Source organism: Aythya marila (assembly GCF_965140915.1).
Source record: "Aythya marila genome assembly, chromosome: 2".
NCBI lineage: Eukaryota > Metazoa > Chordata > Aves > Anseriformes > Anatidae > Aythya > Aythya marila.
In genome coordinates, this window is record NC_139043.1 from 41,020,964 (window position 1) to 41,041,682 (window position 20,719).

The window sequence follows — 20,719 nt, forward strand, 5'->3', positions numbered from 1 at the left end:
GGATCTGAATAGCCCCATGGTTAATGCACAGGAGGGGAAGGCAGGAGAGCCCGGCTACGATTTTAGCTTTTTGCGTGCTGTTAATGAATATCGCTTAACACTCCCTTTCTTCAGTTTTCCATTTGGAAATCAGGGGTCACAGCCCTCGTCCTGGTGCTTGTTGTGAAGGCTATGGTTTTAAAGTGTAAATTGCCGTCGGAGCCTTAGCTGGAAGAGACGAAGGGAGCAAAATCCTGTTCAGTGCAACATGAAAGGGAAGTTGGACTGAGAGCATAGGTGCTGTTTAGTAAAACTACAGAAACGTGGTAAAAAGTTTTACAGTGGCATAAATCATTTTTAGTGACTCTGCACTTGAAAATGGTCAGATTAGATCTTTTTCTCATTGATTTCGGATTGGGTTAATGATTCCAGCCCTGAGATCATAAAGCGGTGTAAGATGTAAAAGATATGGGAAAATATCTTTAACCTCTAGATTTAAACTCTGTGTTTCTTTTGACATTGAAATACTGCAATGACCTGGTAATGTTTTCCAATGTTTTAATTTTTGCTGATGTACAAAAATATCACAGAAGAGCTGATTCGTAATTATTACACATGGTATTGCATAAATTTCTTCCTAATTAAAAAGCTTCTAAATTCTGAATAATCAATTTATGAAGGCATATGGTTTTGACAAATGATACATTTAATTTCTAAAGATTTATTAGAAATTTGACCTGCAGCTAGTTAATTATGGGTTATAGTACTGATGCAGTAATGCTGGAGATTGATATAATGATATGGTTGCAAATTTATTTTCGTATCTCCTACCTTAGCAGCAAGACACTGGAGTACACCTATATTTTGTACCGTCTTGTTCATTATGCAGGAAAGCATTAGTTTAATGAGGGACATGAGTATTTGATGGGTATCTGGTAGCACTTGTAGGGGAAGGTATTTTCAGCAGAGTCTAAGCACATTGAACCTAGTCTTTCAGATTTTACCCTTTCAGAGGCCAGGTTCCCAAGAGCGTCCATCATAATTTTAGCTGAATAATGATAGCCAAACATAAATTATTTTCTTAACCCACAAAAAGGACTGGAATTGATTCCTGCTAATGCATTTCTACACAGTGAAGTATTTTTTTGAAGTATTTCTTTTTGGGCTAATCTCCTGTACACTGTATTGAGTTTTATGAAGAGAGCAGCTAAGCTGCTCAAGAAGAGCTGTCAAGATATCGTGCATTAAAACAAATTTAATAATAAACATACTTTAAGATTTAAATAATATATATATTTTTTTCTATCCTGCTGGATTTACAAGCAGTCTGTGTGAACCGTAGGGAGAAAATACAGATGAACTTTTGGTGTGTGAAACATTTAGAAAAGAAAGGCACATCTGAAGCATACGTGTGAGTTCTTTTGCTAGTGTAGCAAGGTTACGTGCTATTTTTGAAGCAATTAAAAAAGAAGAAAAAAAGAAATTTAAATTTCTTTCTGCATTACTTGACCAATTTGATTTTTCATTTTCATACTCTTGGTTTAAATGGGGTCCAGGAGCCTCTGCTGAGCAGCGAATGCCCTCCTGAGGAGGAGATGTCAGTGAGAGGCGTGCGTTAAGGGATCTGCTGCTCCAGTGCATCCGGGTGCAAGAGCGGTGGGTAAGGAAAGAGGAATGTGAGAAGGCTTGGTCCAAGGCTTCTCCTTCAGATGAGGATGTCCTTGGGTCTTCCAGGGAAAAGGAAAGCTATAGTCTTAACCTTGCTTCTCTGAAATTGGGCCATGCCAATGGTGCCTGCCCTTCCCAGGCTTGGTTACTGCCCCTTGGTCCATGCATCTGATTTTGGGGTCTGAAAAGAAGAAATGAGATACAAAGTTCCCACCTATCGTGATCAGAAGATGGTCAGAAATAGGTTTATATCACATCAGTCTGATCTCTTTATCTTCTCCACTGGAAACCCAGTAGCTCCTTTTCCTAATGGTATACAGCTGTGGCTCACAGCAGTGAGGTGCAATCGCACAATGCATGCCCTGAGCGAGGACGTGTGCCCTTCCAGGCCCCCCTGTTTCATCTCTTCTTCTCAAAGGGGGGAAAGGGGGAAACAGCAGGGCTGAACTGTAAGATTTTAAAAAGGGAGAGCTTTAGGAATCTTCCTTGGCTTGGCTTTTTGACATTTTTAGAATCAAGCTTTGTTATCCCTAATGCCTAGGAGAGTGGGAATATCAGCGTGCTAATCTTTATGTCATGCTTATATTTAATGCACGCACACATAAATGCAGTGCAGTTCTAAAAACAAAATAAGGAAATTGCTGTAATGAAATAAATTAAGATTCTCATGCAATTATTTGCTGCCAGTAATTATAAAGAGCTATTTAAGAAAGAAAGAAAAAAAAAAGTATCGTGAGATTTGCAGGAGAGTTTACAGTAGTCAGCTTGTATAGGTTTGAATGAAAGTAACACGTTCTGGGATGGTGTAAACTTCTCTTATAGATTGCTTAAGTATTGCCTGCATCAGCTCAGGATTTTTTAATGCTTCAGCAATTATCCATACAGAAGTTGATGAGTGGGCAGAATTTGGGTGAAAGAAACCATTGGTGCTTGATAAATGCAGTCCATATCGGATCCCCACAGACTAAGCATGATCTGTTTTATGAAAAATACATTCAGTGTTTCCCACACGTCACAACATCTGGTAATACTGAATATAATTCGGGTGGATCCGAGCTCCCTGCGCTGTCTGCATACTGTGCCATCAGTATCCCACGGTGAGTTTTGCTTTTACCCTAGTAGCACTCGACTCACTTTTTCCAAATATTTTTTGCAAGCCTACAGAATTATTTTGTGGCAGGGGGAGGGAAAGGTGTTTTGAATCATGTCAAAATACATTTACTGGGAAAGGGTTAATCTGCCCTCAGGAGTTGCTATGTAACTGAGTCCTGCTGGGAGAGTCAGGGTTTCCAGCCAATGAGGCTCAGACCGACAATACAAAGCATCTATCTTGTGTTTCTTACGTGTTGTCAGTTATTGGAGGTTTTCTGAACTAGAATTACACTCCAGCTCCTTTCATACTCTCCTGCAGAGTCTTAAATAATTGTATTCCACACCAAAGTCAGAAAATAACAGTGCAATGGCATACATTTATCCCTGAAAATGTTACTTTTTGACAACTTTGAGCAGTGTGTGGAAAGATCTGTCTTGCACCAAAACTAGAAAACTTTTGAAAGACAGTGTTTCCAAAACAACTCTGCTCTTGATCCTCAGGAAAGCCTTCTCCTACCTTTATGTCCTCACCTGTGTACTCTGCCTTCAGCACATTTGCTTGTGCAGAAAGAGTGGCTGAACATCTGAACCTTCAGCTTCCTTCCTGCCCAAGATATTTCAAGAAGCCGGTATTGATTTTCACTGTGTCCTGACTAGACTCTCTGTTTAGCTATTCCTCTTCTTAAGTCCACTCAAGGCTTGAGGGCTGAAGCATGAGTTCTTTATTTTCTCCCTTAGAAGAGCCAGGTGTGTTTTCTCAAAGTCTCCCGGCTTAAGGAAAGCCTCAGTGATTGTGCCAATGTATTTGTATGGAAGAGGTGGCACTTCTGAGTTTTTTTTTGTTGTTTTTCCTTTTTTCCTGGAGGAGATCCACCTAAAGTCCCTTTGAAGGCTGCTGATAAGATGAGGGGGAGACTAAGCCTGGCCTGTAAAAACACTGCTTAGGAATCTCTGCTTCAACTGCTGGGCTCTGATAGGAAGCAAAGGAGTGGAGTGGTATTTGTCAACATGTCACTGCATCCTCAATATGTTTTACACTTCGCTTGGATCTTTGTGCCTCATTTTTTCCAGCGAGGTTCTGCCTGATAACTTGTGTTGGCAAAGCTCTTAGCCTTTCTTACAGGCTCAGGCAGACCTGCCTCCGGCTGACATCATGTTCCAGCATTGTTCAGCCGGCAGAATAGGCTCAAGTATCAATGGTCTGCGTCTGTACTCTTAGCGAGTCTGTTCTAGAAAAAACAAATTAACAAGTTTCAGACAAATTTAGGTATCCAGTAGGTGGAACTTTAACTTCCTGAAGTCTTTAAATGGCACATATTCACTAGCTTGGCATTTAGGATCTTGTCGAAGATAACATGATGTCGCAATTTTAAGGAGAATTCCAGCGTTTGTCAGAATTGGGAGCACGCATATGCCTCATTCGTGATATTAAACCTCCTGTGGGCTGAGGCTTATTTCCCCATCTACTCGTCTTGATAGTTCCTTGAAGAAGTTGAGCTCTCTTCTGGTGTATCCTTTAGGATACTCCATGCTGAAGACAGAAAGGATGGATGCAGCAAGGGCCAAATCTTGGAGCTATCCTTGGGAGGGAAAGAGGTTCCTTCTACACATGCTTCTTTGTAGGTCTCCGTATCAAGACAGGCAAAGTTTGTTCTTCCGATAGCCTACAGCTGATAAGAATACATGGAAGATAACATACTGTGAATGCGAAGCCTGCTTCTTAGGAGGTTTGCCCAAAACTGTAGATGGATTAAAAGGAATATTTTTGTTTTTAGTGTGACGGCAAGTTGTATGGAGAATTGTTCAGCCAGAAGAAGGCTGAAGATATCAAAATGAAGGGGTTTGGTCTGTCTTACACAAAGCAGATTTGATAGCTTTGTAGATCTGTCAAGCCTTATGTGCTGCATTATGTTCTTTAAGACCACCTTGCACATCCTCCCCTACACGTGGTCCCAAAAGGGGAAAAAAAAACCATGATACTGCACAATGGTTGGGGCAATATGCTGTTGACCACCACAGTCTCCAGTTCCACCCCAGCTTTGTTTATTCCCCTCTGTCCCCAGTGTCCCCCTCCATAAAAATAAGTTGCCAGCCATGATTCCCTGAGTGATCGTGGCCATAATACGAGTGGACATCCAGTCTCTTCTGTGCCTCACTGTGTGTATCTTTTAGGCCAACAGCATGGGAATTTGAGGATTCTCTTTAACCAGCATGGGACTATCTTAAGCAGGTTGAGACCATGCAGATTCTGCTTTGTGGATTGAAATTGCAGAGACCAAGTAGAACTTGAGGAATGCACCCAAGAGCAACTTGATTGGTGTATGCTAATATAGTTTGAAAACCAGAAAACATCTTTCCAGCGTTTTAGACCAGGCATCGTTTATGCTGCCATTGCTTGTACTGAATGCTGGAGTCAAGCCCAGCCTGATTTTTCCAGTCTGTTGAGATCCCATCTATGTCTGCATGTTACATCAGTGTAATAACTGAGGGTAAGGAAGTGATCTTTCCTCTTTTGAAAGAGTTGTACCTGCAACAGCCTAGTCAGGGACACTGTTACTGTAGCATAACGGGGATATACTGAATCCCTTACCTGCTCAGCAATAGTTCCCTTAAGATAACCTGTGTGCTTGTAAAACTGACCCTACTAGCAAAGTTTACTTTTCAGGTTACATCAATATAGTTAAAGTGATAACATCCTAAGAGGATGCATGCCCTCAGTTAATTCATGCAGTATTGCTGGCACATTTTCCGCAAAAGAAAATAGCAGTGACAAATTGGCAAATTGTTTTCTTGTTTGTTTGTTTCTGGGTAACTCTCCATCACTTGCAGCAAAAATGCACGTGTGCTGTTCTCCAGCCTGTGCCCACATAGGATGTACATCTCCACCATAAAACAGAGGTACAATTTTGAAGTGCCTTAGAGCAAGAAGCAGGGTAGAGGTGTTTGCATAATGACCATAATTACACGGGACTTTCAGGCTGTACCACCACATTTCCTTCACTGTCCTTACCTCTGCTAGCTAGGTAGATATGCCAGCACATTTTCCAACACTCCTCTGCTGTTTGAGATACCCACAGGTAGGACATTGGATTGTTCTTTCAGAGTTTGATGTAAGCTTGATGGGCAACTAGCTGGGCAGGAGCTGAATTGTCATGAATACGTGCACCAGGCTGCCAAGCTGCCAGTCTGTTCTGGCTTACACTTGTGGCATAATCCAGTCCATCGATTCTCCATCAGGTTTTATGTGACCAGAGCTCTGTGCAGGTGCATTGCTGCTATTTGCAGGCTTCTGGGATCATCCTGTATAGGTTGTCTGCAGCAGTGCTTGAGCACAAGCCCTAAATGCTGCTTAAGTCTGCCTTAGATTTTCAAAGCAGGGCTTACGTAAGGCTCAGTCTGTCAGGATATAGGCCTGCACTGAACTGTAGTGCTAGTTTTTTCTCAGTTAACTTTGGCCTTTTCTTGGAAGAAAGTCACTAGGGCTAATTTTTCCCTAAGAGTTTAAGACGTCATCGGTGAAATCCTAGAAATGCTGTTGTCCCAGTTTCTGTTCTGCTCCTGGTTCCAGCTGGGGTTGTAAGATGTCTGTGTTGGGAGCTCTGCTTACTCGGTGCTTTCTGACTTCATTTATGTGCACAATGTGAGGTGCCTTTCAGGATATCAGAACAACAGGAGATATTACCCTTCTGTTAGGTAACTTTTGATTTTTTTTTTTTCCTCTTGAAAAGGGCAGAAACAAAGCAGTTAAATAGCCTTTTGGAATCTCTGTTGTTATTTTTAAAAGAGCTCTGTGCTCTTTTGCCTTCAGCCAACTACGAACATATGCAGCGTACAGGAAACTTTATTGTTAGAAGTATTCTCTGCAGTTTAACATTCAATATTTCTACTTGCTCTTCTGCTCTTTCTTACCTCTTGCTTCTACTTACAGTTTATAGATCTCCCAGCCCTCATTCTCCCCGGATTATATAATGCAATGTGTCAGTGCCATGCATGGCACCGTAGTTACCTCAGCATTTCCATTATAACTCTCTGTTCTGAGGGATTTATAAGCTAGCAGTAAAAATCTCTTTCTTGGCTAAACCTTGAAACAACAGTTTCTGGTCATTTAAAAAGAAAGCAAAATGAAACAGAACTTTTTTTTTTTTTCCCCCTTCTTTTACTGGCAACCATTTAGCATAGTGTTTGCAGGATCTCCCAAACAGCAAGTGAAGGCTATTCAGTATGCAGCCAATTGTAAATGTAATAATACTTTCCTTTTTTTTTTTTTTTTCTTTTTTTTTTTTAATCTTTCAGAAATACATGTCATCCAGGCTTTAGGCTGATGATGTCACTGCTTGTTTGCCAGCCTTTCTGGAACTGGCAGCAGTCAGCCTTTCAGGCCTCAGAGGTGCAGCTTTGACTATGTTTTCCTCTACTCACAGCATGGATAAGTTTTATGGTGTTGTGGTTTCTTGTATGTCTTTTTTTTTTTTTTTTAATATTCATCCGTCTTTCTCAGGCTGAATAACTTTCTATCTCCTTTTTGTGACACAGAGCTACAAATTTATCAGGATCCAAAAAAGATCTTGGGTATACATGAATATCTACAACGTCAGGGTTACTACTAGAAACAAATTTGGAAAGGATATTAAATCTCATGCTCTAATGCTGACGTGACTCACTGCTAGAGAAGAGGCTATTTGGGAACCGGTGGGTGAGTTTCACTTTGCCAGTCCCTGGGGATTCCTGCATTTTCCTTAGGAAGATCTAGTAGCAGTCAGTCTTAGAAATGGGCTGCTGAACCAGATACCCTTCCAGTTTTATCAGCCAGGGCAGTTCTCTTTCCCTGGCTTGGGGCCAAGGGAATGTAAAACGCAGAGTGGATTTTGAGAAACATGGCAGCATGCTCCAGATTGTGGAGATGAATTCTTTTCATTACCTTTAAGTTAAGCAATCAGCTATAAAGGCATCTCTACAAATACATACCCCCCAATTACAACAGACAAAAAGCCTTTTTTATCACTTCAAGTGACTTGCAGGCTTGTTGCATGCCCAGGTTCTGGAGCTGACTAACTCTGCTTTTCCCATCTAAAATCAAATATTGTTCTGCTCTGAATACTTTTTCGCCAATTGCTGTTACATTTCAGGCCTGAAGTAATTCTTCCTGTTACGTGCAAATTCCTGTTTCAGTCATTGTGAGTTGCGCATAGTAGCGTACAGCAGTCACAAGAAAACTCTTGACTTAATTTCACTGTACTTCATGATCATCCATGCCATGCGTGTCATTTTTGTGCCAGTAATTTTACTGTTTTTATTTTCTTGGGGGCCAGTCTTGCTCAGGATTGATCTCCATTTCATCAGAACCACCTTGGAGTTTTAAATATGCAACCATCACTGTGTCCAGTGATTTTCTTCCCCACAATGTTTTAACATCATTCTTGTGCTTGAGATATGGGGAAAACTTGCTACAATGCTAAAAAAATACGTGTAGTGTTATGGTGATTCAGATTCTTGGATTTGAAACCCCGTATCACCAGTTGGAGGGGAAAAAAAAAAAAAGAAGCGCCAAGGCAGACAAGCACTGTTTCATATTAACATCTATTCTCAATGAAGAGGTAAAAATCAAAGCCCCTGTGTGTGAGGCAGGGTTAGTGAACTGCCAGTGATTCTCCCAGCAACTGACACAAAGGAATCTGTGAGTATCAAAGCTGAGGCAGCAAGCTTAGTGTCAGCTCTTGCCTAGGGAGTAGAAGAAAACATCACTTTGTCTCTGCTTTCACTGCTTAAACACACACATCATTCACTAGTAACCATTTACTCTGTTGTCAAAACTGTTTCAAGAGAGTGCTACGTTTGATTAATAGTAAAATGCATGCATGCAAAAAAAAAGTATGCCTCCCCTGAGGTATTTCGTTTTAGAGAATTTTTGCATGTACTTCTTAATTTTTCCATGCTATAAATACGCCTGTAATGCTCCAGGAGCACCGCGTTGCTCGCAGTAAAGTCATTTTTATTTAGAGAGCCTAGTGCACTAATCCTAATTCTAGTTAACTCTCTCTCTTGGTGGAGCACATTACGGACTCCTCAGACTCCTGTACCGACGAAAAAGTGACCAGCACAAACGTGAGCAGTGCATGATTCATAGTGCTTCTCGCGGAATTGTCCAGTGGGTAATTGCAGTACAAAAACCAGAGAAACAGATGTAGACCCTAAACCTTGGCTGTAAATTTTTGTTTTATGATTATGGGTTTCAAATGTGCTATGTCACACTGACAAATATACAGTAACACCAAAGGAAATAGATTTCTGACTTGAACTTTTGCTTTTTTATTTCACTTGTGGCTTAGAATATGTTTATTGTAAAGTTTCTGCCATTGCAGTCTGAGAGAAAACAGATCAAAGTGGTGATGTAAAATCAAAATTTCTTTGCATGGATAAAGTGGAAGGTATTGGAGGGTTGTTTCCTACTTGCACCTCTGTATGAGCTGGGTAGACATTTAAAATATGTGGCATTACTTAAAGTTTCATTACATTTGAATGAGGGGGCTATCAGTTATCACAATAGTTATGCTTAGTCCTGATCTAAATTAGAAAATATCCACTGTTTTATGAGTGTAGCTTTTCCTGATACCCTGTTCAAGAAAAACAAGCATCACGCCATTTCAGAGTGAATTATGAGATACATAAATTACTGTATTGTAGAAATAGTATGTGAGCAAACCATTAGACTATTTGAAGAATTCGTTAATTACATGTGGTTTTAGTAATAAGTATAAGCATTAGCACAACTATTATTCGTAATAAAACATGATGAGCTACCTGGCTCATTTAGATACAGTGTGAAAAAGCAATCTTTTTCAATTCGTATGCAGTTAAGCATGACTTCCTGACATTTACTTTCAGAAGTTGCCAGTCTCCGTTTTGAGGCACAACGGGCAGCTTTTATTTTTAAATATGGTTTTATAGGGCTGGTAATGGAATAAACAGAACTGCATTTCTGTTTGTATGATTTTATTTATTTTAACTCACATGGGCAATATGTTTTTCTTGGCATAAGCTTAGGCTGTTCCAAGAGCCCTGGTCTGCACAAAACGCTATTTTCTCCCTAAGTTGGAGACTGACAAAACATACTGTGTTTTGTATGATCCCTTCCAATTATTTTTATGATGACGCATTGCATATTCCGAACTTCTCGTGCATGCTGTATCATCTGGTTAGAAAACGCTGCTTTCTAATTTAGCTTTGTTACTCAAAACAAACCAAATTGCAGCAACATAGGCAGCTGAGATTTTAACAACAAAATTAACCACTTTTCCACTTGCCTTTATGCTATGGAGAATTCTGCTTGCTGGGCTGAAAATGTTTAAACAAGCCTTCCCTAAAGGGTGACTTTTTGGATAAACATGTGCTGAGCATAATTTTCAGATTACAGAGTGTCAGGGACTTCATTAGCTTGAGGACTTCCAGCATGGGGGAGGACACCCTGACGAACTTAGAAAGTCCTTAAAAAGTGTTAAACTTCAGCTTTGTCCGTCTTCTACATAGAGGGAATATGGAAAAAGACACTGCCTGCTGCAGGGACAGCTAGAGTGCTCCTGTCTGAGGGGGAAAAAAAGTGTTAAGAAAAGCTTTTGTTTTTATCTTTTCAGGCAGATTTTCTTTCAGATTACAGCAGGTCTTTTTGCTGGCTTCTTGTCTGCAATATGGATGTATCAGTTTCAAGGGAGCAAGTGTGCATGGGTTTTCTTTTTTTCTTTTTAATATTCTTGAACCTTTGTGAGAAGTTTTGTTAATGCAATTTACAGGCATTGTCACAGAGCTCTCAGATCATCAAAGGACTTTTTGTAGAGAGAGGACATCACATCCATTAAACTGGTTGCACAGGTCCAAGAGTGAATCTCTCTCCGGTATTTCTTTACAGTCCTCAATTGTGTGCCTTTTCCTTGCTCGGTGTCCCCTGCTCAGCCGGACTCTGATCTTGGGGTTTTAGAAAACACACAGTAATGGAGTGTTTCATTTTTCAGCTTCCTAACCTGAGCTATTTTTTTTGATTTTCAGAAGTGCTGCGAAGCCACACAAGTGACTGGAGGGGAAAAGGGAGGGACGGCTGCGAGGCAGAGAAGGGAGGGAAGCGCTGGCCTCTCCTGGAGGCCGGGCTCCTTTGTGCCTCTGGAAACCTCACTCTGGGCTCATCAGAGCTGAGTGCTGGCTCTGCCAGAGGCTTGGCTCATTTGCTTAAAGTAAAAGCACGCATGTGGTCATTTAGCTCATGTACTTTCCAGCGGGGCAGAGGGAGCGTTTCCAGGCTCATCGATGTTATTTTTCATTTTTAAAGTGCGTGTAGCGATAAGCGCTCGGTGGAGCCTCTCTGCAAGCAGGACTTTGCAGGAGGTTGTTATTTACAGAAAAAAAAAAGCCAGAGCTTTGCTCAGGCCAGACACAAAGGGTAGGCCAGGCACAAAGGGTGGGCCAGCAGCTAGGGGAGCACACCACGGTGGCCGAGGGCAGCCCTGGCACCAGGGGTATGGGGCATCCCAGCCAGCAACCCAGCAAGGCCTTGCGTCCCGTTCCCCTCACAGGGCCACACGGGAGGGCTGCCAGCAGTGCTGCTGGGTGGGCTTTGGGGTGTGCCGCCGGCCATGAGGAGAGGTGGGAGCAGCCCCAAATGCTCTCAAAATGGCGGCGGGGGAGGAGGTGGCGGCTCCTGGGCACAAGGGGCAGCCGGGTCCCCTGCCTGGGGGCAGCCACGCTTTTGGGGCACAGGATGAGCTCTGAGTGTGTCCAGCCCCCACAAAGCTGCCCATTGCCTTTCTCCCCTCTCACCCCACAGGGAGCTGGGGCTCATTAGCCCCATGAAAGCTGATACAGCCCCTGGAGCCAGCCCTGCCCCTCTCTGCTAATCAGAGACAGGCGGGACTGGGACCTGCCCAGGGAGCAGCAGCGGGGCAGGGAGAGGAGGGGGCTGCGGGGCTGCCTCCTGCCCTAGGCCAGGCTCTGCTCTTGCTGCCCAGGACCTCCATGGGCACGGGGCAGGGATCCAGCTCAGCAGGGAAATGTGGGAGCACTGGGCAGCATGGCCCAGCTCCTCCACAGCCATAACACACCTCTGTGTGCTTTAGGGTGGCAAAAGGGGTGGTGAGGAGTGATGGGGAGCTGGATTCCCCCCTGCCTCACACACACACACAGGGCCCACAGGGTCGCTGCCAGGCACAGGGCTGGTGCCAGCCATCAGTGCTGCGGGCGGCAGGGAGGAGCGGTGCCCCCAGCAGCCAGGGCAGAGCTGGTGTCGGTGTCTGCGGTGCGGCTCACGGCCTCCCCGGGGAGCCGAGGAATGTGGCGGGGGGAGAAGGGAAGCGGGGAGGGGGCCCACAAGTTGCAGCGAAGGGAGCCAAAACCTGCAACCCCTCCGCTCCCTGCAACCACCTCAAAACAGCGCTGTGCAAACAGCTTCCCGACCAGCACAGGGCCCCGTTTCTATTCCCTCCTGGTTTTAATTTTATCTTTTTTTTTTTTTTTTTTTTTAATTATGATGATTTAAATTTTATTTTTTCATCCGTGCCCGCTCGCAGCCGGCCCCGGCGGAGCAGAGCGGGGCGACCCGGGGAGGGCTGCAGCTCGCCCCGGCCGCCCGCTGGCTGCTGGCTGCCGGGCTGCTGGGAGTTTTTAAGCCGTGTGAGAATCCTGGGAGCTGGTGATGTCAGACGCCTGGGTCATTTGAAGGTTAGCAGCCTGGGAAGGGTTCACAGAAAGTTCACTCGCATATATTAGGCAATTCAATCTTTCATTCTGCGTGACACAAGTAGTAGGAAGTGAGCTGTTCAGAGGCAGAAGGATCTATTCATGGCTGAGGGGGATCCAGAGGTCCTACCGGAGCGGTTTCGTCCCCGGGACTCGGGCCGTCCGCGCGGCACGAGGAGCGGCACGCAGCCGGCGAGCGCCTGAGGAGCGGGACTGGTTCTAAAGAAATTTTGGGGGAGATTGCTCGGAGCTAAAACTTGGAATGCGGCTCGCTTCCCCCCATCTTGCTGGATTGGCTGGGCAGCCTGGAAAATGGTAAATGATCATTTGGATCAATTACAGGCTTTTAGCTGTGTTGTCTGTCATAATTCATGATTCTGGTCTGGGAAAAAGACCAACAGCCTACGTGCCAAAAAAGGGGCAGAGTTTGATGGAGTTGGGTGTACTTTTATGTGCCATTTTCCTCCACACCTAGAGGAAAGCACTTTTGCAGGCATTCTGTGCAGGGGGAATCATGTTTGACTGTATGGATGTTCTAGCAGTGAGCCCTGCTCAGATGCTGGATTTCTACACTGCGAGTCCGTCTTCCTGCATGCTCCAGGAGAAGGCTCTCAAAGCATGCTTCAGTGGATTGGCACAAACAGAGTGGCAACACCGGCACAGTGCTCAATGTAGGTCCCAACTGTTATTTTTCCACTTTAAAGCAATTATGATTATTTGCATGTATTTAAAAAAAAAATACTTGTAATTAACTGCAGGGGTGAGGAGGGGTGGGGGGACTTTTGTGCAGAATGTGGTTTGCAAGCGTTTTTTTTTCTCCTCTGGCAAGGAAGGAAAAAGGAAAGAAGCACCGAGCTTACTGTTTATCCCTTCATATGTCGCATATTGATCCTTAGAACTAGTTGGGAAGCCAAGCAGGAACACACAAAATTACAATATAATACAGCACTTGTAAAACTCCAACCAGTGAAGGACGAATTTACGTAACATCTCTGTAGTCGTCGTTGTTTTTTTTTTTCTTTGCCTCCGTAATCTAATTTTGCACCACGTTTGATAATCTGGATGCTTGTTGTCTTGAAGTGCATTTTAGCAGGGCAGCCAAGCAATTAAAATGCTGCTCTGTGCAGTTCTTACAAAGACGTTGAATTGCAGTGGGTAGGTGCCAGTCCAAAAATCAAGCAGGAGTTTTAAGTTTCCTAAGAAAAGGCAATATTTCTTTGTACTGACCTTCCTGCCACCTTTCTTCTTCACTTTGTTGCTCTAAGTAGTTGCTGTTTTGCTAGAAAACTACTTACTGTGAACACCCTTTGAGTTTAACCATCAATTATTTCTATACCTTGAGATTCAGGCAGGGTTACACTGGCAGCAGGGGAAGAAGAGTTAGTGGCAGGACACTTCTGAAAACGTATTATTCTGTTAGAGGGTCTTGATTTTGTGCTGAAATGCATAGGTGGCAAACAATGGCAGAATTTTAACACCACAATTCCAACTTTGAGAAACGACAAGAAGTGCCAGAAAGCATCACCTTTTACTCTGCATAAAAGCTCGCAGGATGCTTCACTGCTCTGACGGTGATTTAGATAAATGACTTGGCTATCTATCAAAATGTTTTTAGTATGCTCTCGGGCACTTCAGTACACCATTAACTGCATAATTGTTTGAATTTTTTGTTATGCACTGTGTTTAAAAAGTTGCTTAGTAATTAGAATAGTTCTCCCTTCAATGTAGTTTATCTCGAGAAAGTGAGTGGGAGTGAAAAATAAATTTAAAAAATGGTTGGTGAAGTAGTGTTGTTTTTCTCTCTTCTCAAAAGTTTTCAGTCAGCCTATGACATTTGTGTGGGCTGAGCAAGGAAAACAGAATCGTAAAAATCAATGCCTACCAGCCTACAACGCTGCAAATATTTTGATGTCTTTACAATTAAAATTAGACTGCGAGGTTCAGCATGGGATGTTTATTTTCTCCACGCCGTTCTCAAAGTGCTTCAAACGAGATAGGAAACAAAGCTCTTTCTTCCAAATAATGTTACTAGCTATGGGAGAGCTGCAGTGGGAGGGGGAACAAACAGATGTTTCACTAAAAATGTGCTTTCCTCCTATGGTTTAAACTTTCGTATAACTTTGGCGGGGATATTGTGGAAACTTAGAATTAAATAAACTTTCCTGAAGTAGGAGGAATAAGCGATGATAAAAAGCTGTCATTTGCAAAATAGTCTTTAAATAACTTCTGGTTTCAAAATGTTCTCTTCATTCACTTCTATTTTGTTAATAACTAGGAGCATGATTCTTAAAAACAAAATATATGGTGTTTGTTCTTGGAGAAGTTAAACACAGGATTACCCTTATCAGAATGGAATGAGTGGTAAATATGTCATTTGTTTAGGGCCTGTGATAAGAGACAAGTGTTGATAACAGCAAAGTTTAGCTAGTCAAAGAAACTCGTATTAACTAAAGTAAATAAAAAAATACAAGGAAAATGCATTCAGGAATCCGGCCCCATAACTTTGTAAGCAATGGGATTAATCTTCACTGCATGGGAATGTAAAATCAGGCCGAAACCTGAATTACAATACGGTGGCTGTAATTTAAGGTCTGAAATTTAATGGTATATAAAAATATGGAAAAGCAATTTAGTTAGTCTAAATGAAGAGTTCTGTTTGATGTGTAGAGCAAGTTGTGTTTTTAATTTTGGAGAAAGTGTAAGCACTTTATGAGTGTGGATGAATGTATGTACACGGATTATAAAATACTCAAATTCGGAAAAAAATGTAAGATTTTATGTTGTATCGCCTGCAAATAACATCAAAAAACAGAACTTTTGTGGTACAGAAAGCTCTTGATGGTTTAAAGGTTGCTCCAGTGCTTACAAATACAAAGATAACAATGTTTAATTCAAACTCAAGTGTTTCTCCCTTTTTATGAAGAACTCTGCGATTAAATGAAATGTAATCATAGCCAAATTTTGAAATTGCTAGACGTGTAATAGATTTATTTTTTTTTAATCTAGTTTATTGTTTTATTTTTGACTCTGCCATAAAAGCAGTACACCTGCAGCCATTGCTCTAGGCCTGAGAAATATTGCTTTGATAGAGATGTGATTGTGGAGTAAAAGGTAAATGGTTGTTAAGGGAATAATACCTGAACAGTGCAGGCTCAGAACAGCCCAGCAACGATCCCGGGCAGCAGCAAGGTTTCAGCTGAGATGCCGGCAGAATTGGCCATGGCAGAGGGCGAGGCAGAACGCTGTAGGTCTCCAACTTCAGCACATCCTCAGTATGTTAATCCTGTTACAGCTCACTAAGCCAACGCAATCCTGCCACATCACGAATTTTCTAGTCCACCAGGGTCTGCAAAGTAAAACAGAGGGTAGGATGCAACCCAAACATGACCTTAACTTGTGTGGTATTTTTTTTCCTCCCCCTGTGGGGAGGAAAAACCTGCTATGGGTCTGCAACCCAAACGTTAGCCACTGTGTATTGCAAGGCGTGTTACAAGCACATACAAAATATATATATTATCGTGCTCATACATGTTTGTATTTTTATCTGATATTAGTTACGTTGTTCCAGGTTTGAAAAGAAGTTATTTATTTACAAAGTAAAGCGTGGACTAAAAATTGAGACTAGAACCAACTGTGCTTTTAATCACGAGTAATTCTCGCTCCTTTCCTCGTCAGATAAAAATCAGGTCGATATAATCAAATTAGAGGAGAATAGTTCTTAAGAGGACAAAAATGACTACAGTTAAGATCTCAAGAATGATTAATTTGTACTTTTAAGTCAGCTGGAATTTTCTGTACCCTCGTAGTGCAGCAACGACGACTACCAAGAGAAAAAGAGTAACTTTTGGTGAAATGCGAGCTAACTGAACGGTGCCGAAGTGGGAACGGGACAAGCCCTAAGAGGGACTGAGCTGCGAGGAATGGCCATTTTCCTTTGGCCTTGGAAAACAAGCCAGTTAATAAAAGTCTTCGTTGGGCTTCGTTAATTAAACAGGTTAAAGTGAGGAGGCGCAAAACCAGAGTAAGTTTGCTTGGTAGGGTGTAGTGTTTTAGCTAATAATACTGTGTAAAAGTCTGCTACTACCCGCTGTGTTTTGTTACATTTAGAAGATAAGAAATTTGATGATGGCAAAAGCTGTGGATGTGGCAACCGAGCGTGGCGTGATGTGGGCACTCCTGCAGCCTGCAGTTGTTGCTTGGGTTTGGGTTCGGTGGGAAGTGCTCGACTTGGGGGGGGGGGGATCTAGAAGGTATTAACTTTCAGAACGTTCGCGAAGATAAAAATCCAGAAGGCATACGTTTTACTCCTGAATTCCAGGCTGTTACGGTGTTCGGGTCAGGTTCGTGTTCCCTGCGAGCGCTGGAAATACTAGAAACATCTGTGCTCAAGAGGAAAAAAAAAAAAAAAAAGCTCAGTACTTTATTTTCTTTCATCTTTCTGAATTTAAAAACAAACATTTTGAAGTGAAGGGCTTGTAATCTGCATTCCCAAGTATCACATTGCTGCAGGTGTGTTTGCTAGTGCCCAGAAGGCAAGATCTGTTTGAACCAGGTTATTTACTTTAAAGTTCATTTATAAACTTTACAGCTAAGTCGCTAGGACTGATTTGCTTAGGAACGTGGTCTCTATTTAAATTTTTGTACTCGTGGCTTAATGCCCCGAAGTATGCGATGAGAAGTATTTGTTCCTGATCTTCCTCGATATCCAGATTTTCTCAGTCAAGACCTTGCAGGGGGGGGATTTTTTCTTCCAAATTAATTGGAGCGAGAGCGGCTGAATCCGCATGTAGGCTCCCACCTAGGACGCCCGATTCAGCTGCTGGCGCAGGAAAACTCTTAATGGACGTGCCCCACTGTCAAAAACTCCCGCAGACAGAAATGATGAGAGGCATTCGCTGGTGAAGCCAGGGTGGGATAAGCTCGGCGGCGAGGCGATGCGTCTCTGGGTGACTCCCCGCCCGCCTAATGCGTCTGTGCAGGGAAGGTGTAACTTGTCAGAACAAAGCTAGCCTGGTGCAGCGCTGCCTCGGAGAGGGTTACGCTCAAGTTAAGGGGTTGAAAGGCAGGAGATAATGTTTCAGACGGCCAAGTTACTCATCCTCGCATCTGGCTAAATCCCCACTTAGAGCTGAGCGTGCCCGCGTCGCCCCCGCACCACAGCCCAGCGCCGGGGGGCTCGGCCTGGGGGTCACACAACCAGCCTTGTGTGGGGCTTGGGAATGGGGACGTGGTGCTGGCAAGGGCTGCTGCTGCTCCTGCTGCACCCCAAAAACCTTTACAGGTCTGTCTGGCCATAGGGATCGGCTCTGGCGTGAGTGTGAGTGGGGGGACTGTCCCTCGCCCCCTGCCCGGGGCCAGGCCATTTCCAGCCTGGCGAGGAAGGATATCAGTTGATGTCTGAAATGGCCAAGGAACTTCAGTAAATAGACTTTACCCTTCAGGATCCACAGATCCTGGCAGCGGCTGCGAAGGAGGGTGGGGTTGTACTTTTCCCCTTCCTGTACTTGGACACTTTTGATTATCCAGACTTTCTGGGACGGAGCAGGGCTGCCTAATAACAAAGCCTGCATAATATAATTGCCTAAATAGGCCTATTGTCCTTTTCAAGTTGCTGCGCTGTGAAATCCTTCAACTTTTCGCTGGGAATGCTGCACGTAACGTGGAGATAGCTAAATGGCTGTCGCGGGGAAGAGATCCCGTCCCCTCCTTTCTCACCACGGCGTGGCGGAGGAGCCGATCCTCCTCCTGCCCCCTATTGATGTTTACTCCTTTTGGGAAGCAAATATTTTAGCCCCTTCTGGCAGGGGAAACTGCCAAAAGTAATAGGGCTGGAAATACAAAGCTATGATTGATTTTGACCTTTGCTCGTGTGCATGAAGTCTGTCCCCATGCAGTGTGACCCATGCCACTCCGTGCTGAAATCCAAGCCCTTTCAAACCAAATGGAACCGCGAAAATAGAAGGCATGAAATGCTCCAAACTAGTCTAAAATAACAGAATAATCATCTCCTCCGTACTGCAGGAAAAAGGGTAGGCAGGAGGGCAGCAGAAGTGGATTTTGCAGCAGGCAAACCGCGAGTAATGCCTTTCGTCTGCTGCTGCCTCTTTATGAGAACCATATTCTAGGTACAAAACAAACAAACTGATCCAATGTGGGAATGGCTCCTCTCTGTAGCCTTTCAGTCACCGTAATCTTACCTATTCCTCTCAATTGTGATCGGTAAACAACTTCCAGCAAAAAAAAAAAAAAAAAAAAAAAAACAATAATAATCTGGATTTTAAATTGCCTTTTTAAAAGTAATCTCATGTTTGGGATTTTATTAATCCGACGTTGCATGAGCAAACGTGTTTCAAAAGTTAAGAATGTCAGAAACAGTAGCCTGAAGTTAGCATCCTAAATCTACATTTCATGGCTTCGTTTCCAAAAATGCCGAGCATCTGAGAGCTCCCTCAGCACTTTTTAAAACAGGCCATGTATTGAAAAGGCCAGATATTGTTTAGAACTTTCATTTAATATTAAAAATTTTACAGGATTTTCCCATTTCACCTAAGCTACATGGAAAAGCAATTAGATGACAAGAGTTCACAGCACTGAGTGGAAATGGAGACACTTGCATGACAAAGCAGGACTTATTTTTAACTGCGTATCACTCTTTTTCTATGAATTCACAAGTTTTTACAATTCAAGTTTGCAGAATTCAAGGTATAAACCACAAGCCTGTTTTTTTCTTCTGTGTGTTTTGCCTGATTTGTTATTTCACCGATGCTCTGTTTGCTTCCTTGCATGTGAGCAGACTTTTTCTCAGGCAATTTCAGACTCGTCCTCCTGGTGTAGGTTTCAATAGCTGGCTTATCTGCTTCGTGCTCACCCCCGTCATTTGCAGCGGCTCTGGCTTGCTTTCCCAGCGTCGCTGAACTAACAGGGCTGTGCTCACTGCGCATTTTGCTTATTTTGGGGAGTGGGGGGGGGACTCTGGCTTCCTTCAGTTCATTTCAGCGATCCGAATGGGAGCGGCGAGCCTCCATCATGTGACGGGGCAGCTCACGGCAGATCACCAGCATGGGGTCCCCGTGTGAGAACTTGTGTTGTACATGACAATCTGATAAGGATATCATGTGGTTTCGGAACACATTCCCACAATGCTGGCTTCTTTGTCCCTTTATTTGGGAGTAGGCAGGAGAAAACTTAACACACTAATGCCAGCCCTTGTGCAACTGACCCCGCTTGCTTTTAGCATTCTGTGTGAGTTTTACAGCTTCTTCAAATACTTTTGTTGAGAGATGGAAATATAATCCAGCGAGCCCGTGTAAAGAATCCTAGACACAGCGTATATAATATACCTTCTGTTCCCCTTGGACAAGGTGATTTTTCTTCCCCCTGCTTATACCATATATAAACCGAATATTATAAAACTATGTAAGCTAAATATATACACGCGGGCGACACATGTATGGGTTTAATAGGTTAAAGCTTGAGTGAGTATTTATAAATTCTCAAAGTGCTCTGGATCCTCACCGCTGAGGACATGGTGTTAAAGTCCATCCACAGTTTGGAAGGATTTCCGTTTCGTGCACTTTGGGTGACTTACATCTTACCCTGTAAGTGCATCCCCTAAGATAAAGAGCAGGGAAGTGTCTCACAACAAAGCCCTCTCTTTAGCACCGCTGGGTTTCATTTAATGATTTGGAGGATCTCTTTCCACTGAACCATAATACTTTTCTCTAGGCGCACATTGTATTTTTAGCAAGGATCTTCAAACAATAAAAAGACAAATTAAGTGTATCTTTGTCTTGTAGAGCCTTATCTATTGAAGCACTTGAATGCACTCAGCCCTCCACCCTTGGTTTTAATAGGAGTTTCAGACACAAGAGCGCTTGTATGACTAAGCCTTTAACATATTTATGTACCACTGCTTCAGTGAAATACCAGTAAAAGCTGTTTTGCTGTGGATGTTCAGCGCAAGGAACAGCCAACATTGCTTTTTGTCTTAGAGAAAAAATAAGGATTATTGTCCTTCCAAGCCATGTAGGAGCCATGTGGAGCAACTGACCGAGTTGCCTGGTGCTGCACCAACCAGAGACAACTGCTGCAGCTGGATCCAGCACAGATTGCCTTCAGAGGGTGCTTCACTGCTGGAGAGCTGTTTGTGTCCCTAACACACACAGACTGGAAGGAATGGTTCATTCAGGGGAAGAAAAAAAAAAAAAGTCAGTGAAATGAAACAAAATCTCTTAAATAATGTCTTTTTTTTTTTTTTTTAATC

The 20,719-nt window shown here is 43.1% G+C and overlaps 1 protein-coding gene across 6 annotated transcripts in view; it reads left to right on the plus strand.

Annotated features, from left to right (window-relative positions):
* RARB (retinoic acid receptor beta) overlaps positions 1 to 20,719 on the plus strand; it is a 313,765-nt gene that overhangs the window by 211,122 nt on the left and 81,924 nt on the right. Inside the window, exons 1-2 of one of the 6 annotated variants that reach the window (XM_082753765.1) lie at positions 11,917 to 12,771; positions 12,999 to 13,127. The exons of 3 other annotated variants lie outside the window; for them this stretch is intronic. In XM_082753765.1, coding sequence (XP_082609891.1) covers positions 13,013 to 13,127 — 115 coding nt within the window. In that variant the 5' untranslated portion in view covers positions 11,917 to 12,771; positions 12,999 to 13,012. Of the gene's footprint in view, positions 1 to 11,913; positions 13,128 to 20,719 lie in introns of those variants that run through there. 2 more of the 6 variants (XM_082753764.1, XM_082753766.1) reach the window with 2 other exon arrangements.